Source organism: Erpetoichthys calabaricus, chromosome 7, assembly GCF_900747795.2.
Source record: "Erpetoichthys calabaricus chromosome 7, fErpCal1.3, whole genome shotgun sequence".
In the NCBI taxonomy this organism is placed as follows: Eukaryota; Metazoa; Chordata; class Cladistia; order Polypteriformes; family Polypteridae; genus Erpetoichthys; species Erpetoichthys calabaricus.
In genome coordinates this window covers 199,253,477-199,271,064 of record NC_041400.2, presented here as the reverse complement: position 1 = coordinate 199,271,064, position 17,588 = coordinate 199,253,477, and the positions used below count along the sequence as shown (strand labels likewise).

The window sequence follows — 17,588 nt, the reverse complement described above, 5'->3', positions numbered from 1 at the left end:
AACCGAAGGAATCGTCTGACCAATTAGCATGCAGACATAAAACAACTGCAGCTCAGGTTTCCAGGTGGCATCTCCGCTCCAGGCGTGGACGCCCAAGTTGGCAGAGGCGGCAGAGCAGTACGCGCTCCACTCCAGTTTCGAGCCCTTCTGCCTCCTAGTGGCCTCTTCGACTCCTGCTGTTGTGCCTTCTCTCTCGTTCTCCCTCCACTCTCACACTACTGTCCCGCCTCTTGTCATTTTACTGTTTGTCACCTCTTCCGTAAATTACACTTAATGTCGGGCGCTCGGCTCATTCGAAAAGCGCACTCTGCCGGTACCGCACGCGCACGAGCCCGGGAAGAACCCAAGAGCCTCCGCGCCAAGTCAGAGACGCTGGCAGTTCAAAGCGCGCTAGGCGCGGCCGTAGTGATTGACGCGCTTGTCCCCGCCCCCGCTCACTCTTAGCCAATCGCCTCATTGGGCCAGAATTTCCGTCTCGTGCCGAGTCGCTTTTATTGCCGAACGTCGAAGCGCTTTGGGCGACTTCAGAGTTTCGTGCTGCTGCAGCATGGCAAGTAAAAGCAAGCAACAATTGGCAGGTAAGTGCTATAACGCCGTGAAAAGATGAGGTTCTTTAGGGAAGCGCTGCTTTTTGTCTGTGGTGCTTAAAGTCCATTTAAAAGAAACATCACGTGACGTGCCCGCGGATTTTGTAATAAATCATTTCGGCTCGCTCATATGTCCCCTGGCGGGCTCAGCTTCCATTCCCAAGTGAAAGCCTGGCGGGGGTCAGCGGCTCTCGTGTAGTGTGACCGGCGGAGATTCCGCCTCTCGTCGACACTTCACGTGGAGAGGACGTGGACGTGTGGTGTGCCGCGTCAGGCTCCGAGTGTTTTGGAACTTTTGTCGGCGTTTAGTGCGCCTTCCTTCCTTCCTTCCATATAAAGGCAGTTGTAGTTTAGCGTTTGTGTCGCCGAGGTGCACTTCTTGCCATCGTACGCATTTATAACCGTGACGTGTTACTCGTCCCTTTATGGTTCCAAAGGACGAATTTGCGTTTGGTTTTTCATTTTCTTTTCCGCACCTGATTTTGCCCTCTGGCCACCAAACGCATCGAAAGGAATGGGGTGTGTCACGTGACTGTCGCCTTGAGGAGGAGGAGGAAGAAGAAGAGGAGAGCTGGTGGCGGTGGACCCAGCCAGACTGGTCCGAGTCAGGGCATCAGAGGAAACTTGTTGGACGAGTCCGGTAGGGGAATTGGGGCGCGGCGATGGAGCTTCACAGCGGGTATTGGAGCTCATTCGCTGGCAGTTTCCTTTTCATGTTCTCGGTAACGAGTTTGTGACAAATGATAATCCACGTTGGACATCAAGAAAGCGGAGTCCGGACTGCCGACGTGTGTCGTGGGCTGAACTAATGCTGCTCTTATTATTTATGTCGTCTATCCAAGGCGACTAACAGCATTTGACATACACTTGTTTACGTTTCTGTTGTGTCCTCCAGTTGCAGGACAGGCAGGTGAAGTGAGTTGCTCAGGGTGACACAGTGGTGGGATTTGAGCCTCAGGGTTTGAAGTTCAAGCCTTTAACCCCACTACATCAAATGACACTTTACGACGATTTTAGCGACGTCTGTGATATTTAAAAAGCCCTGTCCAGTGACCAGGATTTGCCAGAAAAGGACTCTGGCAGTTTGTTTAACACGGTGCATGTTGAAACTTGTGTGGTCCGTGTTATCCATTATTATGTTATCAGACTCTCGGGGGCCAACCGTTCCTGCAGCTTTGGTTTCAAATATAAGAACCAAGCCTGGGTGGAATACCAGTCCACAAGAGCACACATTTTTATGGCTGCCACAGACCTGTAGAGCAGACTAACAGTAATCGCTTTGGTGTTTGGTAAAGAGGCTGGCACAGGTCTTGGTGCGCCTGCCTGGCACCGCTTCTCGATGCTGGGTTTGTTTCACTTGTGGTTTTTCTGGCGTCTGCATGTTGCCCCCTGGCCTGTGGGTCCGTTTTCTCCAGGGATTTTTTACTCTGAGAGTTTGCTTGCTGTTGAATCTGTAGCTCTGTGAATGTGTGCCACTCAGGGCCGTTCCTGCCTTGCAGTCAGTAAGTTGCTGCGTTGCATTTCATGAGACACTCGCACAGGCTCACCGCACTTGTTGGAACTCGTCATGGCTTTTGACTGTAAAACAGCAACGTGTAGACACGACTTGTATGGCCCGCTGCCTAAACAGCTGAAGTGCACATCACACGTGTGGTTGTCCGCATGCTTAGCAGGAGTCTGTGGGGTTTAGTGGTGGAGGACTTGACGTGTAAACCACAAGGATTCATGTGGTGTTTCCTACCTCTGATACGCCCAAGCCAGGCCTTAATCTTCTCCACTGCGGCTCTTCAAAGGGCCGCTGAGCTGACTTTGTGCTTTAGAATGAGGTTTGTTATTGTAAGGCACTATATAAAGGCTTCTTTGATGTTTGCCCTCACCTAGTGACAGAGGATTTTTGCTGCTCGATGCACTCACCAATTCTCATCAAAATGTTTGTTTCTGATAAATGCACACACAAGTTCACTTTTTTTTTTCTGTCCAATTTTGTGGCTGCTCGGATGAACTAAAATGTGATTAAGGAAAGTTTATTATTTCAGAAGAAATTTCTAAGAAATCCGTGTCTTTTATGGTCTATGATGTGGATGTGAAAGTGATCAGTCATTTCATATGGAACAAACCAGATAAAACTGACGCATTTAAAATAGGCCAAGGTTTATATTTATTTAGGTTTACACAAGAAAATATGGAATTGGCCTTGTCAGTTTTATCCAATAACTGACAGGAATGAAATCCAATAAATAAATTGAGAAGGCAGGTTAAAACTTGAGCAGAAAATCTAAAATGTTTACATTATTTTAAAAATGGACATCTAGCCGTTTGACCGTACATTTTACCTGACATGGCTGCATCATCCATAAAAACTCTCAACTTCCTGAATTTTATTTTTATTATCTTCGTCAGTTATATCACCAGTACACAGGGCGTAACTGGCATCATCATGTCCTGGCTGTCAATAAAAGAAACCAAGCTAAATAAACCTTGTGTCGCTACTCTGGTTAACTGAATGAATAAAATGTATTATGTGGATGATTACTATTAAATAATTGAAGCCCAAAGTTGTGCCTCGTATTTAATTTTAAAAGGCATTGTGGTACTGAGGAGAGAGTGCCAGCCTGGACAAGAGTGAGGCCCTCAAGGCTGACTGAGTGCTTGCTATGGATGACTTTAATGAATATTAATCATTGTGTTTCTGTAGCTCGGCATCACTCTTGTTCGCTTTTCATCTGCACCTATTACTGCAATATGTAGAACAAGGTCACAGTTGGGTTTTTAACAAGATCACACACTACAGGCTGACATTATTTTAAAGTGCAAAGGGCACAGGCCTGTACTGCTCTTAGTTTGGCAAATGAATGTTACTAATATGGCCTTGATGTCCGAATTAAACTGACAGTAGAACTGAGCAGGCACGCTGAAGTGAGTGAACTGCTGCTGTACACCTCTGGGCGTCGGCGGATGTTGATGTGACAACAGACCATCCTGTTCTGTAACTGCTGAGGATTCTGGGGTCCAGTGGGGGTCTGCTCTCTCTTGATTGTTTTGAAGGACCTGATTGAACCTGGCTACTTTGTCAGGGAGCCTTGACCAGATTGTATATGATGTCACCTGTTATTGTGACTGTGGTCAGATTTTGAAGTTTGTAGGTCATTGTATTGATCCATAGAAGTGTATATGAGTGGCCGTGTTTGTGCTGTAAATATTTAATGACTGGGGCCTGTTAAGTTCAGCAGTTGCTCAGTTACTGCCAGTAACAACGTCTAGTGTTTCATGTCATTTCTCACAACTGGTGCTCAGGTGACCTCAGTTGTAAAGCAGATCGGGAATTTGAAGAGAATGGCCAACCTCAGATCATACCTGGGTTCACACGCGCACACTCACACCAGAGCAGCTTGGGCTCCTGACGTAGCCTAACATAGCGCATATGTCCGGCAGAACACTGGCTGCCATCTCCACCAGGACTTTGCCACTAAGTGCCTGCCCAAACGGCTCAAGGCTTTGGACTTTAAGCTCTGAGGTTGTGGGTTTAAATCCCACTACTGACACCATGTGACCCTGAGCAGGTCATTTCACTGCTCTGTGCTACAACTGGAAAAACAAAAGAAATGAAACCAATTGTTGTAAGTCACCTTTGATAAATAAAATGTATTATTATTATTATTATTATTAAAGGCATCAGCAAGGTAAGTTGGTGTGAATACAGTGCCTTCACTGCTGTTCTCCCTGAATTTATACATGCTTATGGTCATTCCATGTCAAATCGGCTGATTTTTCCAAAAATCCCATGCGTTTCAGTCTGAAAAAAATCCCAGGTGAACCCACGTCATCCAGGAGACACCCTGTCAAAGTGTTTTGATGACACAGCTTTATTTTTTCATCAATTTCACAAGAACTAAAGCAGCTAGCAGGCTCACATTGTGCATACTGGTACTTTTACAGGTATAGTATGTAACAAAATCAAAATGTTTGGTCCAGGTGGCACCACTTGGTAAGAGCAGACCTTCAGAAGTAGAAGATGACAATATTTTGTGTTTTTACAATACAGTATTTATAATATTTACAAGGCAATATTTTGTGTTTTTGGCTTTGGCCTGTTTAGGCTTTCAGAAAGCAGACTTGTGACTGACGCAGCCTGCTGAGATGTCTTCCATGTTTAGATAGCCACACAAGGCTCTTTGAAAGGTTCTGAACAAACTAGAAACTGCAAATCTCTCAAATGTGAAACAGTCACTTTGGGTCTGATCTTCAGACCTGCTTAATGCATTGTGGGAATGTCCAGACATTTTTAAAGTCATTTTTCCTGTATCCTACATGGTCCCTTCTTTTTCCAAAACAAGTCTTACTTTACTTATGTGACTCTTGTTTTTATTTTCCATTCTAAACTCGGGTTACATTCACCAATTGTCAGTAATGGTAATCCTCAAATTCTTCATCACTAATTTAGGTATGGGATTAATGAGGGAAAAAATAAATAAATCTGCAAAGGCACGTTAAGCACAAGACCTGGGCAGCAGCTGCTGCTTGATTTATCATTCAACACATCACTTCCTGATATTGTGACCCATTTCATTTCTATTTCAGCCCAAGTGCACAGTTTAGAGCATCTTTGTTTTTGAGATCAAAATGGTAGTGTAGCCTCCTAGTGGGCATTGTAGGCGCCCTACACGGGGGTATCCTCGAGTACCTGGTACTCTTGGCCATCGAGTATCACATTCTGTCTTCAGCAACAGGAGACCAGACATAGTCATTTGATATGAAAAAGACTTACTGTCAAAAAGTCAAAGTGAACTTTATTGTCATCTCAACCATATACAAGTATACAGATAGACGAAATTGCGAAGCTCAGGGTCCACAGTGTAACAACATGACGTGCAAATAATAATTTAAAAATTAGAATTAAAATTTAAAACACAAACAAGACATTGTGCAAAGACAAGACAAAGAAGTAGCAGCAATATCAATGTGTAAGATATGTAATATAATAAATAAATGAATAGAGAATAGAGAAATTATCAGGGTATGATAATAGTTGTTTAAGACCTGTGTAAACAATGACCGGTCAGAATGTTTCACAGCAGGATATCCAGAATGTCAAAATACTTAAGGGTCAGTAGGAGATTTTCAGTTCTTTTCTACCTGCACACTCGTCTTCACAGGACAGTGGATCGCATGTATAAAAGTTCTGCTTTTAGAGGTGGTTGCGGCTGTGTGGAAGGTCCCAGGGGGCAGCCTGGTGTTAAGGAGTCTAACAGCTTGGGGGTAAAAGCTCTCCTGCAGCCTGGCAGATCTGGCTTTGATGCTGCAGTATCTTCTCTTGGGTGGCAGAAGTGTGAAAAGTCCACGTGAGGGATGTAAGGGGTCCTGCACAATGCTGCAGGCCTTGCAGACACTGCATTTGTAAAATATGTCCTATAGTGTAGGGAGAGGCACCCCAATAATGTTCTCTGCTGTCTTCACTATCCTTTTGCAGGCGCTTGCGGTCGGATTTGTTGCAGTTGCCATACCAGACCGTGATACAGCTGGTCAGAACACTCTCAATGGTGCCTCTGTAGAAAATGGTGAGGATGGAAGGAGGAAGACGTGCTCGCTTCAGCCGCCTCAGGAAGTGTAGTCTCTGCTGGGCTTTCTTGATTAGTGATGAGGTGTTATGTGTCCACGTAAGTTCCTCAGTCATGTGCACACCGAGGAACTTGGTACTCCTAACAGTCTCCACATCTAAACCGTTGATGCTGAGTGGATGTGGACAGGGTGTGATTTTCTGAAGTCCACGATTATCTTTGTCTTGTCGACATTGAGAGATAGATTGTTGTCTTCACACCATGCGGACAGCCGTTCCACCTCATCTCTGTATGCTCTTTCATCATGGTAGCCTTTGTTACTTTGGTCCCAGCTCTCTGCAGGTCATTCACTAGGTCCCCCCGTGTGGTTCTGGGATTTTTGCTCACTGTTCTTGTGATCATTTTGACCCCACGGGGTGAGATCTTGCGTGGAGCCCCAGATCGAGGGAGATTATCAGTGGTCTTGTATGTCTTCCATTTTCTAATAATTGCTCCCACAGTTGATTTCTTCACACCAAGCTGCTTACCTATTGCAGATTCAGTCTTCCCAGCCTGGGGCAGGTCTACAATTTTGTTTCTGGTGTCCTTTGACAGCTCTTTGGTCTTGGCCATAGTGGAGTTTGGAGTGTGACTGTTTGAGGTTGTGGACAGGTGTCTTTTGTATTGATAACAAGTTCAAACAGGTGCCATTAATACAGGTAACGAGTGGAGGACAGAGGAGCCTCTTACAGAAGAACTTACAGGTCTGTGAGAGACAGAAATCTTGCTTGTTTGTAGGTGACCAAATACTTATTTTCCACCATAATTTGCAAGTAAATTCTTTAAAAATCAGACAATGATTTTCTGGATTTTTTTTCTCATTTTGTCTATCATAGTTGAGGTATACCTATGATGACAATTACAGGCCTCTCTCATCTTTTTAAGTGGGAGAACTTGCACAATTGGTGGCTGATTAAATATTTTTTTGCCCCACTGTAGCTCTCATTATAGCGTGTGACAGGTTGACGCTGGTCATCCTGAGAACAGCCTTGTCTCCAGATCTGAAGGCTGCATTTGTGATCTTGAGCAGCTTGTGCACTTCTCTTGTCATCCAGGGCTTTTGGTTGGCTCTTATGGTAACATCCTTGGTAACAGTAACATCCTCTATGCATTTGGAGATGTAGCCAGTCACAGAGTCTGTGTACTCCTCCAGATTGATGGAGTCACCATTCATAGCAGCCTCTCTGAAAATGTCCCAGTCTGTCATTTCAAAGCAGTCTTGGAGATCTGCAACCGCATCATCCTGCCACACTACTGATTGAAAACTCTGTGATGACCATTATTGACACGGCACATTCATCCTGTTTTAGGATGGAAAATAAACCTGAAAGATTTGCTTAAGAAAATTTAAGATTTGTGTTTTGCGAAAGAAGGGGCAGTGTACAATAAAGGGGGGGGGGGGGGGGGTAAACCTCCTCTTCACATTCCCAAATGCCGTTAGGGTGCGCTGGAAAATGAATCCTAAATGATTTTTTGGATTTAAGAGGTCTGCTGTTCAAACCCTGATGTAGTTACTTTTCTGTTTATTGCTTTTTCAGGAAGTCTGTACAGTTATCTGAATAAGGGGAAAAAAACAAAGTCTGTGTAGGTTACAAATACTGTGTGTGTGTGCGTCCGAGGCCTGAACGTAGTTTTAGTCACCTTCAGGGGGCTGCTTTGATCATACAAGGTCTTCTGGAAATCTGATGGAAAAACATGATGCTGGATAAAACTGACACACAACCCCCCACCTGACCAAATACTAAACTGGCTGCATCTTAGAAGTATGGCTCTTACATCCAAACATGACTAACATGGGTACAACTGCTCATTCTTCCACAATTTTTTGAGTCCAAAGTGGTTGGTCCATCGGTAGTTTTGACATGGAGTGTCCCGTATGTCATGATGTGATTATCGGTCATTTCTGAGTCTGCCAACTTCTGATCTTACTTGTTTTTGATGTTGTTTTAAAGATGTTTTTCCAAAAAAGCAAAGTGTATTGTTTGAAATCTCCTCTTCTGTGCCATCAGCATAAGGGCACACTCCAGTGATGTACTCTGACTTTGAAACTTGAAAGGTCCGCGTGCCACTAAGATCACAAACAGGCTCAAACCTGCTCTTCATGTGCTTATTGACGTGTCTCGTGTTTGTGCACCCTCAGTGGCCACCACCAAGGGCCGTGCAGAAAGAGGACAATGCGAGAGCAAATTCAACTTCTCCGGTGAGCCGCACTTCCTGCTGCACCACTGACATTTAGTGGAGGCAGAGTTCTGTGTTGTGCTCATTTCAGCCCCACTTCCCTGACCGTTAACTGCTCAGAGTTGTTGTCTGTCAGCAGGCCTTCAAGTGGTTGACGGAGTGATCGGACTGCATTCATCCACAAATATATATTGGTGGTGGGTTTTTTTTTTTTCTTCCCATCATAAAGTTCTTCATTTTTATAATTTTTTTTTTCTTCTTAAGCAATGAGATGACATTTGAAGGTTGGCAAAGCCTCCTTGTACCCAACATTGAGAGCCCTCGCACTTGTTGGGATTTCCTTGGCCAAAGGTTATGTTTAAAGTACAGATGCCAGTTGTTATGAGAAACGGCTCCTCGGGCCGAGCCCTTAGCAAGTGGAGCCTTCAGTTGTAATCCTTGTGTCTTTGCTAACACCTCCAGGTAAATGCGAGCAAGACAGCCGGCCCATAGAGAAGAAAGTCAAAGGTGAGTTTGTGCGCTATGGGGGGTGGGGGTAGGGGGGAGTTGGGGCTTTCTGGTGGCAGTTCACTGTGCCAGCCATTTAAGCAGTGAATACGAGAGCCGTGGGGTTGGAGTGCTTAGTTTGCAGTGAAGTTGCTATAAGAGATGCTGCACAGCGTTAATGATTGACTCTCTGTTTCAGTATTCGTCATCATACGCTGATCTCTTCTTTCTGCCTTTCTTTAGGTCTTTCTAGTACGTGACAAAGACCGTCTTGATTTAAAGTATACAACAATCTTGCCCTATTAAACTGATGTCCGTTACATGATCCTGTTATTGTTCGAATGGCTGAAAGCTGCACTTGACAGCAGCGACATTTCAAGTTAGAATGAGAGGTGCGCATGTCACTCGGATTTATCAATTGTCCTTTGCACAGCATGCCAGCGCTGTGGTTGCCACTGCTGCTTTGTGGATCTGTTGCCCTTGGCTGAAACTCCCCACCCATGTGGTGTCTGTGCACAGTTTGCATCGTCCCCCCAATCCCATCATCCCCAAGATGTTTGTGTCATTGGTGATTGGCTCGTCTGTGTCAGCAGGCCCTGCAGTGGTCTGTCCAGGGCTGCCTTGAGCACAGCCACCCGTCCATTGCCACGGTTAGTCGTTCTGTTGCGTGATCCTCCGTTCCTGCTTAGTGTTCATTGCTCATCCTCTTTAGTGACTAACCATCTCTCCATATGTCATTTTTCAAGAATTCTTCCTTTCTCTGTTTCTTCAAACTCCGTGACATGTGACTTGTGTTTCCAGCAGTCCTCAGTCCAAATCTGAAGCCTTCCTAAATTTCTGTATTAAGTTTATTCACGTAGCCAGCTGGTCTTGTACTCCAGACATTGCCCAGCAACTTGGGACTATTCACTTGTCCTACATGTTGTTGCTTGACTGTTTAACTAGCGATTTGTAAAGATGCTCATTCAGACGTCTCGGCTAACCCTCTTGGTCCATATCCCACCCACAGGTGGGACGAGGTCACAGGTCCCCATAAAGTAGTTTTGCACTTCTCTTGGGCCTTTTAGATCGCACTCTTACCTACCCTTCAGTGCTTTGGACTGAAGACCACCATGAGTTGTGTTTTGTCCCGAAGTCTGTTATGATTAGATTGTTGATTTAACCCTTTGTTTGTAGAGTGGTCAGGCCTCCTTTGATGTATTGTGCGACACACATTTATTGTCTTGGATGTTATTTATCCTCCATTTTTCAAAGTATCTGGCTAGGGATTTTAGGGTAGAGCATCCATTCCAGCGCTGGCCTTGTGTTTCCTTGCTATTTATTAAGAAAAATGTTTGGAGGGAGGGAATGTGAGCTTCGCCATGTCCATAAAATTTACATGAAGTGGTCAGGGTGGTATGTTGTACAGCAGTCAGGTGGTGCACTTCTGCTGCTTCACATCTGCACTGTCCTCGGCTCAGATCCCAGTCCAGGTGTCTTTCCCATATCCCAGATGTACTGACTTTCACCTGGCCAGCTGTGGAGTGCCTGTCACTTGATGCTGCTGGACTGGAACCCCTTTAACTCTGAAAGGTAGCAATCAGGATTTGAAAAAGAATGAAGTCGTCCTTGGCTGGCACCACAGGCCATTGCCTTTTGATGTGTGACGTGATGCCTGATTGACAGGACACGTCTTATAGGGAGAGGCCCAATTTGAAATGAAGAAGCGGCTCTTTCTGCAGTTTGCAATGTGATTTTTATGTTTATATGACAAAATGGTGCTTTGAAAATTGAAGTGAGACTTTCTTGATCAGAATTTTTTTTTTTTTCTTTTTTGATTTAGGTGCTGGCGACAATGTTACGGAGACAGACTCCTTTATACAGTAAGACCTTTGGGATACTGTGATCTCTGCAGGTTTATTCACTTTAGTGAACGGCTCATTATATCTCCAAAGCCTTAGAAGAGCCCAGCATGCCCTCAGACTTTCTAGAGTGCTTCACAAATTTCAGTGATGCGAGGTCAACAGAACGGTTTGGCCTTCGCTCCTCTTCAGCTAGCAGTTTATAACTTTGTGCAGCTTCAGACAATTGTGCCGTGTCTGATTTCTAGTATGCAGAGTACAGAATGTCACGTGTCGCCCCACACTGTACAACTGTACGTTAGCCTCGAGAGTTTGCAGTGGGATGTGTGGGGTCCCCTTAAGCCCTGCTGTTGTATTTTTCCAGCATTTGTATGAACCTCCCCCTTAACCAGCATCCCTTGAGCCCTTCTTGTCAGTGCTGGTATTTGCGCTGCCAACTCTTGCATTTCAGTTCCCTTGAACAGATTCCTGAGTAACGAGTCGAGTCTTTTCAGAATCCGTTCCCTTCACATCAGTTGCTGGTTCCTCTCTGGACTTTCCCTTCTGCTGCTTCATGTTACACAAGCAAAGATGAATCACAGATTAGATGCCATAGCATGGACCCCTGCACATCCCCACATGCATGTCTGGCATTCCCCATACCCTCCTCCTTGAAGGAGGAACTTGCTCTGTCACCTGTTGCTATCTTTGTCTTAGTTGCTATGGATGTCTGCCCTGTTGTATTCTGGGAAGTGTTGGCACTGTAACATTGCTTGTGAGGATGCTGCTGGAGGGTCCTGCCAGGCTGCTGATGAATGTTAGAGGCTGCACTCCACATACGGTAGAGTAGGCAGACAGCCTGGCCGGAGTACGTCTGGTAGAGTTGACAGGACTCATGTCGGGCTGACTTGGTCTCTTCGTGTTTTTTTTTTTTTTTTTCCTGCCCTTTTTTCAGTTGTAATGTTCATTGAATTTTCTTGGCACAGTTGGCTTGTTGATGAATTTAAATTCTGTTTTTATTGGGCTGCTTTACTCTCCTTTCTGTTTCTGTGTATGGTTTTTGTATTTTAGCTGTGGTTTTGTCACAGGGCTCTGAGCCCGTACTCGGTGACGGGTGACTTGACTTTGGGTCAGTTGGGTTGACATGTGACCTCCAAGTGGTGAGACTTGAATCATGTGATGGAGTGTAATGTGCAAATCGAGAGACGGAGACCTTTGAACTTCAATCCAAACCACACCGGTAGACGGTGCAGTCGGAGCTTCGGCAGCAGCTTTATGCACATGTTGCAGTTGGTTGATGCTTTTTGAAACGCGATAATCCCATCGTAGGCAGCCCTGTTAACGCTCTCCCAAATCCAATGAAGGCACTCCACAGACCTGTGAAGCGGAACACGCACTTCATTTTACCTCCGTATGTTAAACACGAAGAGGAGAAGGCCGTCCAGATTTACTCCTCCATGATCACAGCATGGAATACCAGAAAGTCAAACAGGCAATGTCATTTCACTAAGCAAACAGAATCTTGGAGGCAACCATTGAAGTGGTCCAGGAGCAGTGGAGTCGATTTCAAAAGTGTAGGAAATCAAGAGGAATCTGCAGTGGTTGAGTAAAAAATGTCAAAAGAAAGGACAGTTCTGGGTTCTGGCTGGTGCCATCTGTGCCCGAGTGTCCGCTTCTTGGCTGTCCACACAACATGTATTTTTTTTAAAAACACTGTGTAGCCAAAGCCCTTAAAGTAGAGGCGGGTGCGCCTGTTTGAGTTGTTCACCTTTACTGCCTTGGGCCAGTGCTAGCACCACCCACGCGGACTTGTGAGGACCTGCAGTCAGATGAGTGTGTTGGCAGCCAAGTGTCTTCTGTCTCTGGACACACTGACAGCTCTTCAGATTCAGCTGTCCATTGTTGGGACTCCAGCTGTGTTGGTGTGCTGAATGTGATTGCCTTGTGAGAGCACTGGAGTTACCCCCCATTATGAGAGGTCACCAGACGGTGGGAGGACATGACGTATTTTCTCCCTTATCTTCAGATGGTTTTTAATGCACCTCTGTGTTTAAAATCCAATCCTTCAAGTATGAAATGTGTCGTCCTCCTTTGTACCTGGGTGTCGTGAAGTGCTGTTTGGTTTTGGATGATCCTTCACCTGTGCCTTTGTAGGTCAGGAGTACAAGATGGGGCGCTCAATAAACCACCACACCAGCCTGACTCTTTGGCAAGCACTCCTGATTGAAGCCCCAAAATTCGACTTTACTGGGGGTCTGGATGTGACGGCTTCTGTGGCAAGGAAGGAACAACTTTTGGCAGTGATGTTCAGAGTGCTGTTGGGCACCCACACACTCTTTCATACAGGGTCAGTTTAGATGTGCCAGTCGAGCTGCCCTCCACATTTGGGTACAAACCTGCAGACGAGAACTGGCTGGGGTTCAAACGTGTGTCACCAGAGAGGAGCGCTGGCACCGCTAATTGTGCTAATCAAGGCATATGAGGAGAATCGTAGCACAAAGTCTCAACTGAGCGTCTAATGGGTGAATTAGAATTTAAAATGGCCCCTCTGATTTGCTATCCCCGAGGCCTTGGTGTGTTGGCATCAGAATAGCATGGCTGTCATTTTTTCTCTCTCTCTCTTTTCTCGGGTTTGCCTAATTTTTAATGTTCTTATTCTGCTGCCATTGTTGCAGTGGAGACTTGATGTGCTTATAAATGAATGTCTTACAGAAGCAACATGTTCGACCCTGCAGAAGAATATCGGATGACCCATAAGCGGCGTGGAATCGCTCTCATCTTTAACCAAGAGCGTTTCTTCTGGTATTTGGCCATGCCCAATAGGAACGGCACAAACGCAGACAAGGAGAACTTGATGAGAAGGTAAGGAAGTCGTTTGGGGTCCGGGGTCTGATCCAGGTAGGTGACCGTCCTGCTGTGCAGAAGTTGCCATGGCAGCGTGTCAAAGTATATGAATGCCATATTTTTTTAAGATGTTGCGTGTGCCCCCAACTCCCCTTTCAGGTTGTCATGCCAGCAGATGCACCACACCACCCAAGCAGTGGCTGAGGCATCGGTCAACCCCAACCCATCATCTCTGAAGGCATTCCCTGGCCATCGTAGTCTTTTGTCGATTTTTATATTCGTTGACTTGCATTTCAACACTAAAGTTGTCCTTACGTCGACTGTGCCATTGTATTTCATTCTGTGCAGTGGTGAGTGATGCCCTGCTCTGAAGTTTCACATTGAATGTTTTCACGCAGTTTGTCCGTTTGGCTCAGCAGAACATGAATTCTCGCGCGAGCACACACACACACACACACACACGCCTCTCTGTCTCCTGTCCGTCTGCTTTTTAAGGTAAAACCCGTTGGACTTTGTCTGACTAGTGTCCTGTCATCTGTAAATCCATCTTCTCTAAAGAGCTATGCATGGAATGAGTGCCCCGCGCCAGCTGATGGCATTCTGCCCTCTGATCAGCGCTGCACCTTTGGGTCATTCGCTTCGTTCAATTCCTTTGAACTCTTAGGCTTACAAACGCACGATGTTCAAATATTTAGGTGGTCGTTCATTTTACTCTTTGCTCTTACGCTGCGTGCGTTTTACCTGCTTGTCCCCAGCATTCGGTGACATTGACAAAGTATTCGGCTAAACCTGCAGCTTGGCGTACGTTTACAATTGGAGGTCCGGCTTCAAGGACTCTTGAACATGGCGTCACTACTGCATGGTGTGCAAGTGTAGATGGTGGCCTTGTGAGAAAATATGAGAGTGGGCAATCCGCCAGTCGTTGTCCCCAAGGCATTCAGTGACTCTCTATAGGTCCAGTTCATGGGCAGCTGGCCTTGCGTACTTGTGCCAGTGGTCTGTCTTGTCATTTGTGACCATCTCTTCTTCTTGTCAGTAGGCCCACTTTCTCTTTAATGTTGGCAGGCTGACGGAGCTCAATTTTGACGTCCGGGCATATGACGATCTGAAAGTGGAGGACATGTGGAACAAGATTATGGACGGTAAGACGTCATGTGACTGTGAATGCCGTCTCTGAGGGCCTCTGGCAGACTTTTTTGCTGTCATGTGATGTTTTTGTGTTTTAAATTCTGCAGCGGCTGCCGAGGACCACAGCAATGCAGACTGCTTCTTGTGCGTCTTTTTGAGCCATGGTGAAAACGATCACGTGTACGCCTATGATGCCAAAGTGAAAATTCAGGATCTGACCACCCAGTTTAAGGGGGACAAGTGCAAGAGCCTAGTTGGCAAGCCCAAGATTTTTATAATCCAGGTAAGACTTCCCAGAAAGCATTGCTAACCAGAGCTCCCCTGTCTGTCTGTTGCCAGAAGGATTTGTGCCAACGGGCCACATTGAAGAGGGCCGAGGAACTTCAGGATCAGCCAGCCATAGTGACGACTGTGCTGCGTGTCCTCGCAGGTCTACACTTGTATGGTGCATGTATGGCACTTGGGGACTTTTTGTTGCTATCTGTGGACATGTGGAAGGCTGAGGGTGCACCTGGCAGTTACCCTCCACTCGACTGCAGTCCTGACTTTGTGCCCCTCACAGCCGAATAGCCATAGACCCAGTTTGTGAGGGGCTGTTTTTACACCCCTCATGGAGACCCCTCTGCCCATTACGTTTGTTTACTTAGCCAGCTCTCCTTCATCAAATGTTTCCTGAAATTCTCACACTTGCCCTGCTGCTCTACTACACCTCTTAAGATGGTCAATTAAGGTCCAAGGGGTAGCCCACCTGACCACACAGATGGCGTTGCACTGTGTGACATCCTGGCCTTGTTCTCCTTTCTCAGCCTTGGCCAGCTTTAAGTGACTGCAGTCACAAATGGGCCACCTTTCCCTGTGTCATTTGTGTCTTTGTGCAGGCCTGTCGTGGTGACAAGCATGATGAGCCCGTGGTTCCAATGGACAGTGTGGACAGCCAGGCGAATGAAGTGGTGGCCGATGCTGGCGCCGTGTACACCCTGCCAGCTGGCGCAGACTTCATCATGTGCTACTCTGTGGCAGAAGGTGAGTGCGCCTGCGTAGCTCTGGCCTGGCATGAGCAGCTAATGGACACATTCACTGACCGCAGATGTGACGCACGTGGCAGTCGTTGTACGTAGCAAGGTGCAAGTTGTGTTTGCAATCGGCCAGCCCAGCTTGAGGGTCATCCATGTCGCGCCTTCCTTCCTGCGGCTTAAGTCCAGTTTTCTAATATGAGAACTGGCTCAGCAGCTGAAGACCACCACCCAGCCCCCTCAGCAGTAGCGGCTCATTGGTCATTGACTTCACTGGCCCACCCACCCAGTTAAACTCCGCCTCCAGTCCAAGGTGGGTATTGTGGGTCAAAGCTGAGCTTCTCTGATCCGCTGTGGTGTCTCTGATAGGAAAAATCGAAAAGGACTTCTCTCGTTTCTGTTTGAACCTTCTCAGTGGTCCGTGTACTTTGTCATCATGATTGTCCCTTTTAAGAGCTGTAAAGCGACGATCACTCGGCTGGGATGGGACGTTGAATGGCATGATGTGCCCTACGGGTGTTTCCTGTACCGCTGGGCTTCTCTTCTACACCCTAGAGTGAAATGTCAGCGTTTGGCTGAACGGCCGCCTGTGTCCTGTTTAACAGGAAATGAGACTTTTCTCGAAGTTCAAGGGTGCATCTGGAATTCTTTATCTGAGTCTTCATCTGCTATTCTCAAGGGCTCTGTCCTACTGAATTAAATCTGTCACCTTCCAAATCTTCAGCACTCCCTGTGGCAGCAGTGCAGGACCCTGGCCCTGGTTACTGGGGGTCTCTCACGCTCTCATTTTGAGTGCCCCTCCTGAGTCGCCATCGCTCTCCTTCATCTCGGAGGCCTGTAAGGTGGCTGCACGTTGTGCTCGGGTTCAAATTGGCATTGCTTTACTAAAGCTGCTCTAGTAGTCAGTCGTGGTTTCAGGTACGGTGCCACACTTGGTGTCAACTCTGACATGGCATTCCTTTTATAGAACTGGCACTTGCAGACATGAAATGCAGGCTTTGAGAGGTGGCAATGGCCTTTGCACGCAGATTCGTCCAGTAGCCCTGAAGAACCTTTGGTTGCAGGCGCCTGTCCTTTCGTTGTAGTACTCGAGGGGCCCTGTGCTGTACCATTTGGGGCAGGATGTGGCCGGCTGGGGACATTTAAATGTACCCTCACTACCAAATCGTCCCCCGTTAACTGTGACCTGCTGAGGCTGAGCTCTGACTCCTCCTTCTTTTTCAGGCTACTATTCCCACCGAGAGACCGTCAACGGCTCCTGGTACATTCAGGACTTGTGTGCCGCCCTCAAGAAGTTTGGCACCACGCTGGAGTTCACGGAGATCTTAACACTTGTCAACCGGAAAGTGGCTGCGAGATGTGTAGACCGGTGTGCCGACCGCAGCGCCGTCGGCAAAAAGCAAGTGCCCTGCTTTGCTTCAATGTTGACCAAGAAGATGTACTTTCGGCCGAAATCGAGCTAAGCAAAGGACGCAGGGGCCGGCGAATGGCTTTCACGTTTTTAAACGAAGGGGGATTTTCTGTCTGTTGGGAAATGGCGGCTGCTGATAGGACTCGAGTCCTGGAAGCAGCGGAGGGATTGGACACTTCGAGGATCAAAAGGGAAACGACTTTGTGTCTGTCTGTCTGTGGCAGCCCCCACACAGCCTTTCTGTGCTTTCTTTGGGAATTTAAATAAAATGTGAACGGGCGACCCCCGGGTACTCGCTGGGTGCTTTCATTCAGCAGGCTTACTTTCTGTCAGAGTCCCTGCAGTGCCTTCCATTTAAACTTGAATCAAACTGAATGGCTGCGCTTGTTGTGTCCTGTCACGGCTCTGGTAAGGCGCTATATAAGACACGCTCTGTGAAAGCCTGTGATTGGGGGACACTTGACAGCAGTTTCTTACTCCACGTCAGCGGTAACTGATGGCAGAGTAAAAAAGAAAGCGTTTGGGGG

The 17,588-nt window shown here is 46.7% G+C and overlaps 1 protein-coding gene across 3 annotated transcripts; it reads left to right on the top strand.

The window, feature by feature from the left end:
- The first annotated feature begins 449 nt into the window (after nucleotides 1-449).
- Nucleotides 450-17,353, top strand: LOC114655030 (caspase-6-like). Of its 3 annotated transcripts, XM_028805938.2 has the most exons (8): nucleotides 450-578; nucleotides 8,822-8,866; nucleotides 10,668-10,707; nucleotides 13,378-13,527; nucleotides 14,575-14,651; nucleotides 14,745-14,920; nucleotides 15,516-15,660; nucleotides 16,875-17,353. In XM_028805938.2, the coding sequence occupies exons 1-8, from the start codon at nucleotides 548-550 to the stop codon at nucleotides 17,111-17,113; spliced, it is 903 nt and encodes a 300-aa protein (XP_028661771.1). In that variant the 5' UTR covers nucleotides 450-547; the 3' UTR covers nucleotides 17,114-17,353. The 3 variants fall into 3 exon arrangements, with proteins under 3 accessions (XP_028661771.1, XP_051785489.1, XP_051785490.1); XM_051929529.1 differs by lacking the exon at nucleotides 10,668-10,707 and having other exon boundaries at nucleotides 456-578; nucleotides 16,875-17,351; XM_051929530.1 differs by lacking the exons at nucleotides 450-578; nucleotides 10,668-10,707 and having other exon boundaries at nucleotides 8,707-8,866; nucleotides 16,875-17,352.
- Nucleotides 17,354-17,588: the final 235 nt, after the last annotated feature.

What these genes read in the sequence shown, in the direction of transcription:
- LOC114655030 (XM_028805938.2), top strand. Translation starts at nt 548, where the DNA reads ATGGCAAGTAAAAGCAAGCAACAATTGGCAG. An exon ending in GTGGAACAAGATTATGGACG is followed by an intron (nt 14,652 to 14,744) that starts GTAAGACGTCAT and finishes TAAATTCTGCAG; the next exon opens with CGGCTGCCGAGGACCACAGC. An exon ending in GTGCTACTCTGTGGCAGAAG is followed by an intron (nt 15,661 to 16,874) that starts GTGAGTGCGCCT and finishes CTTCTTTTTCAG; the next exon opens with GCTACTATTCCCACCGAGAG.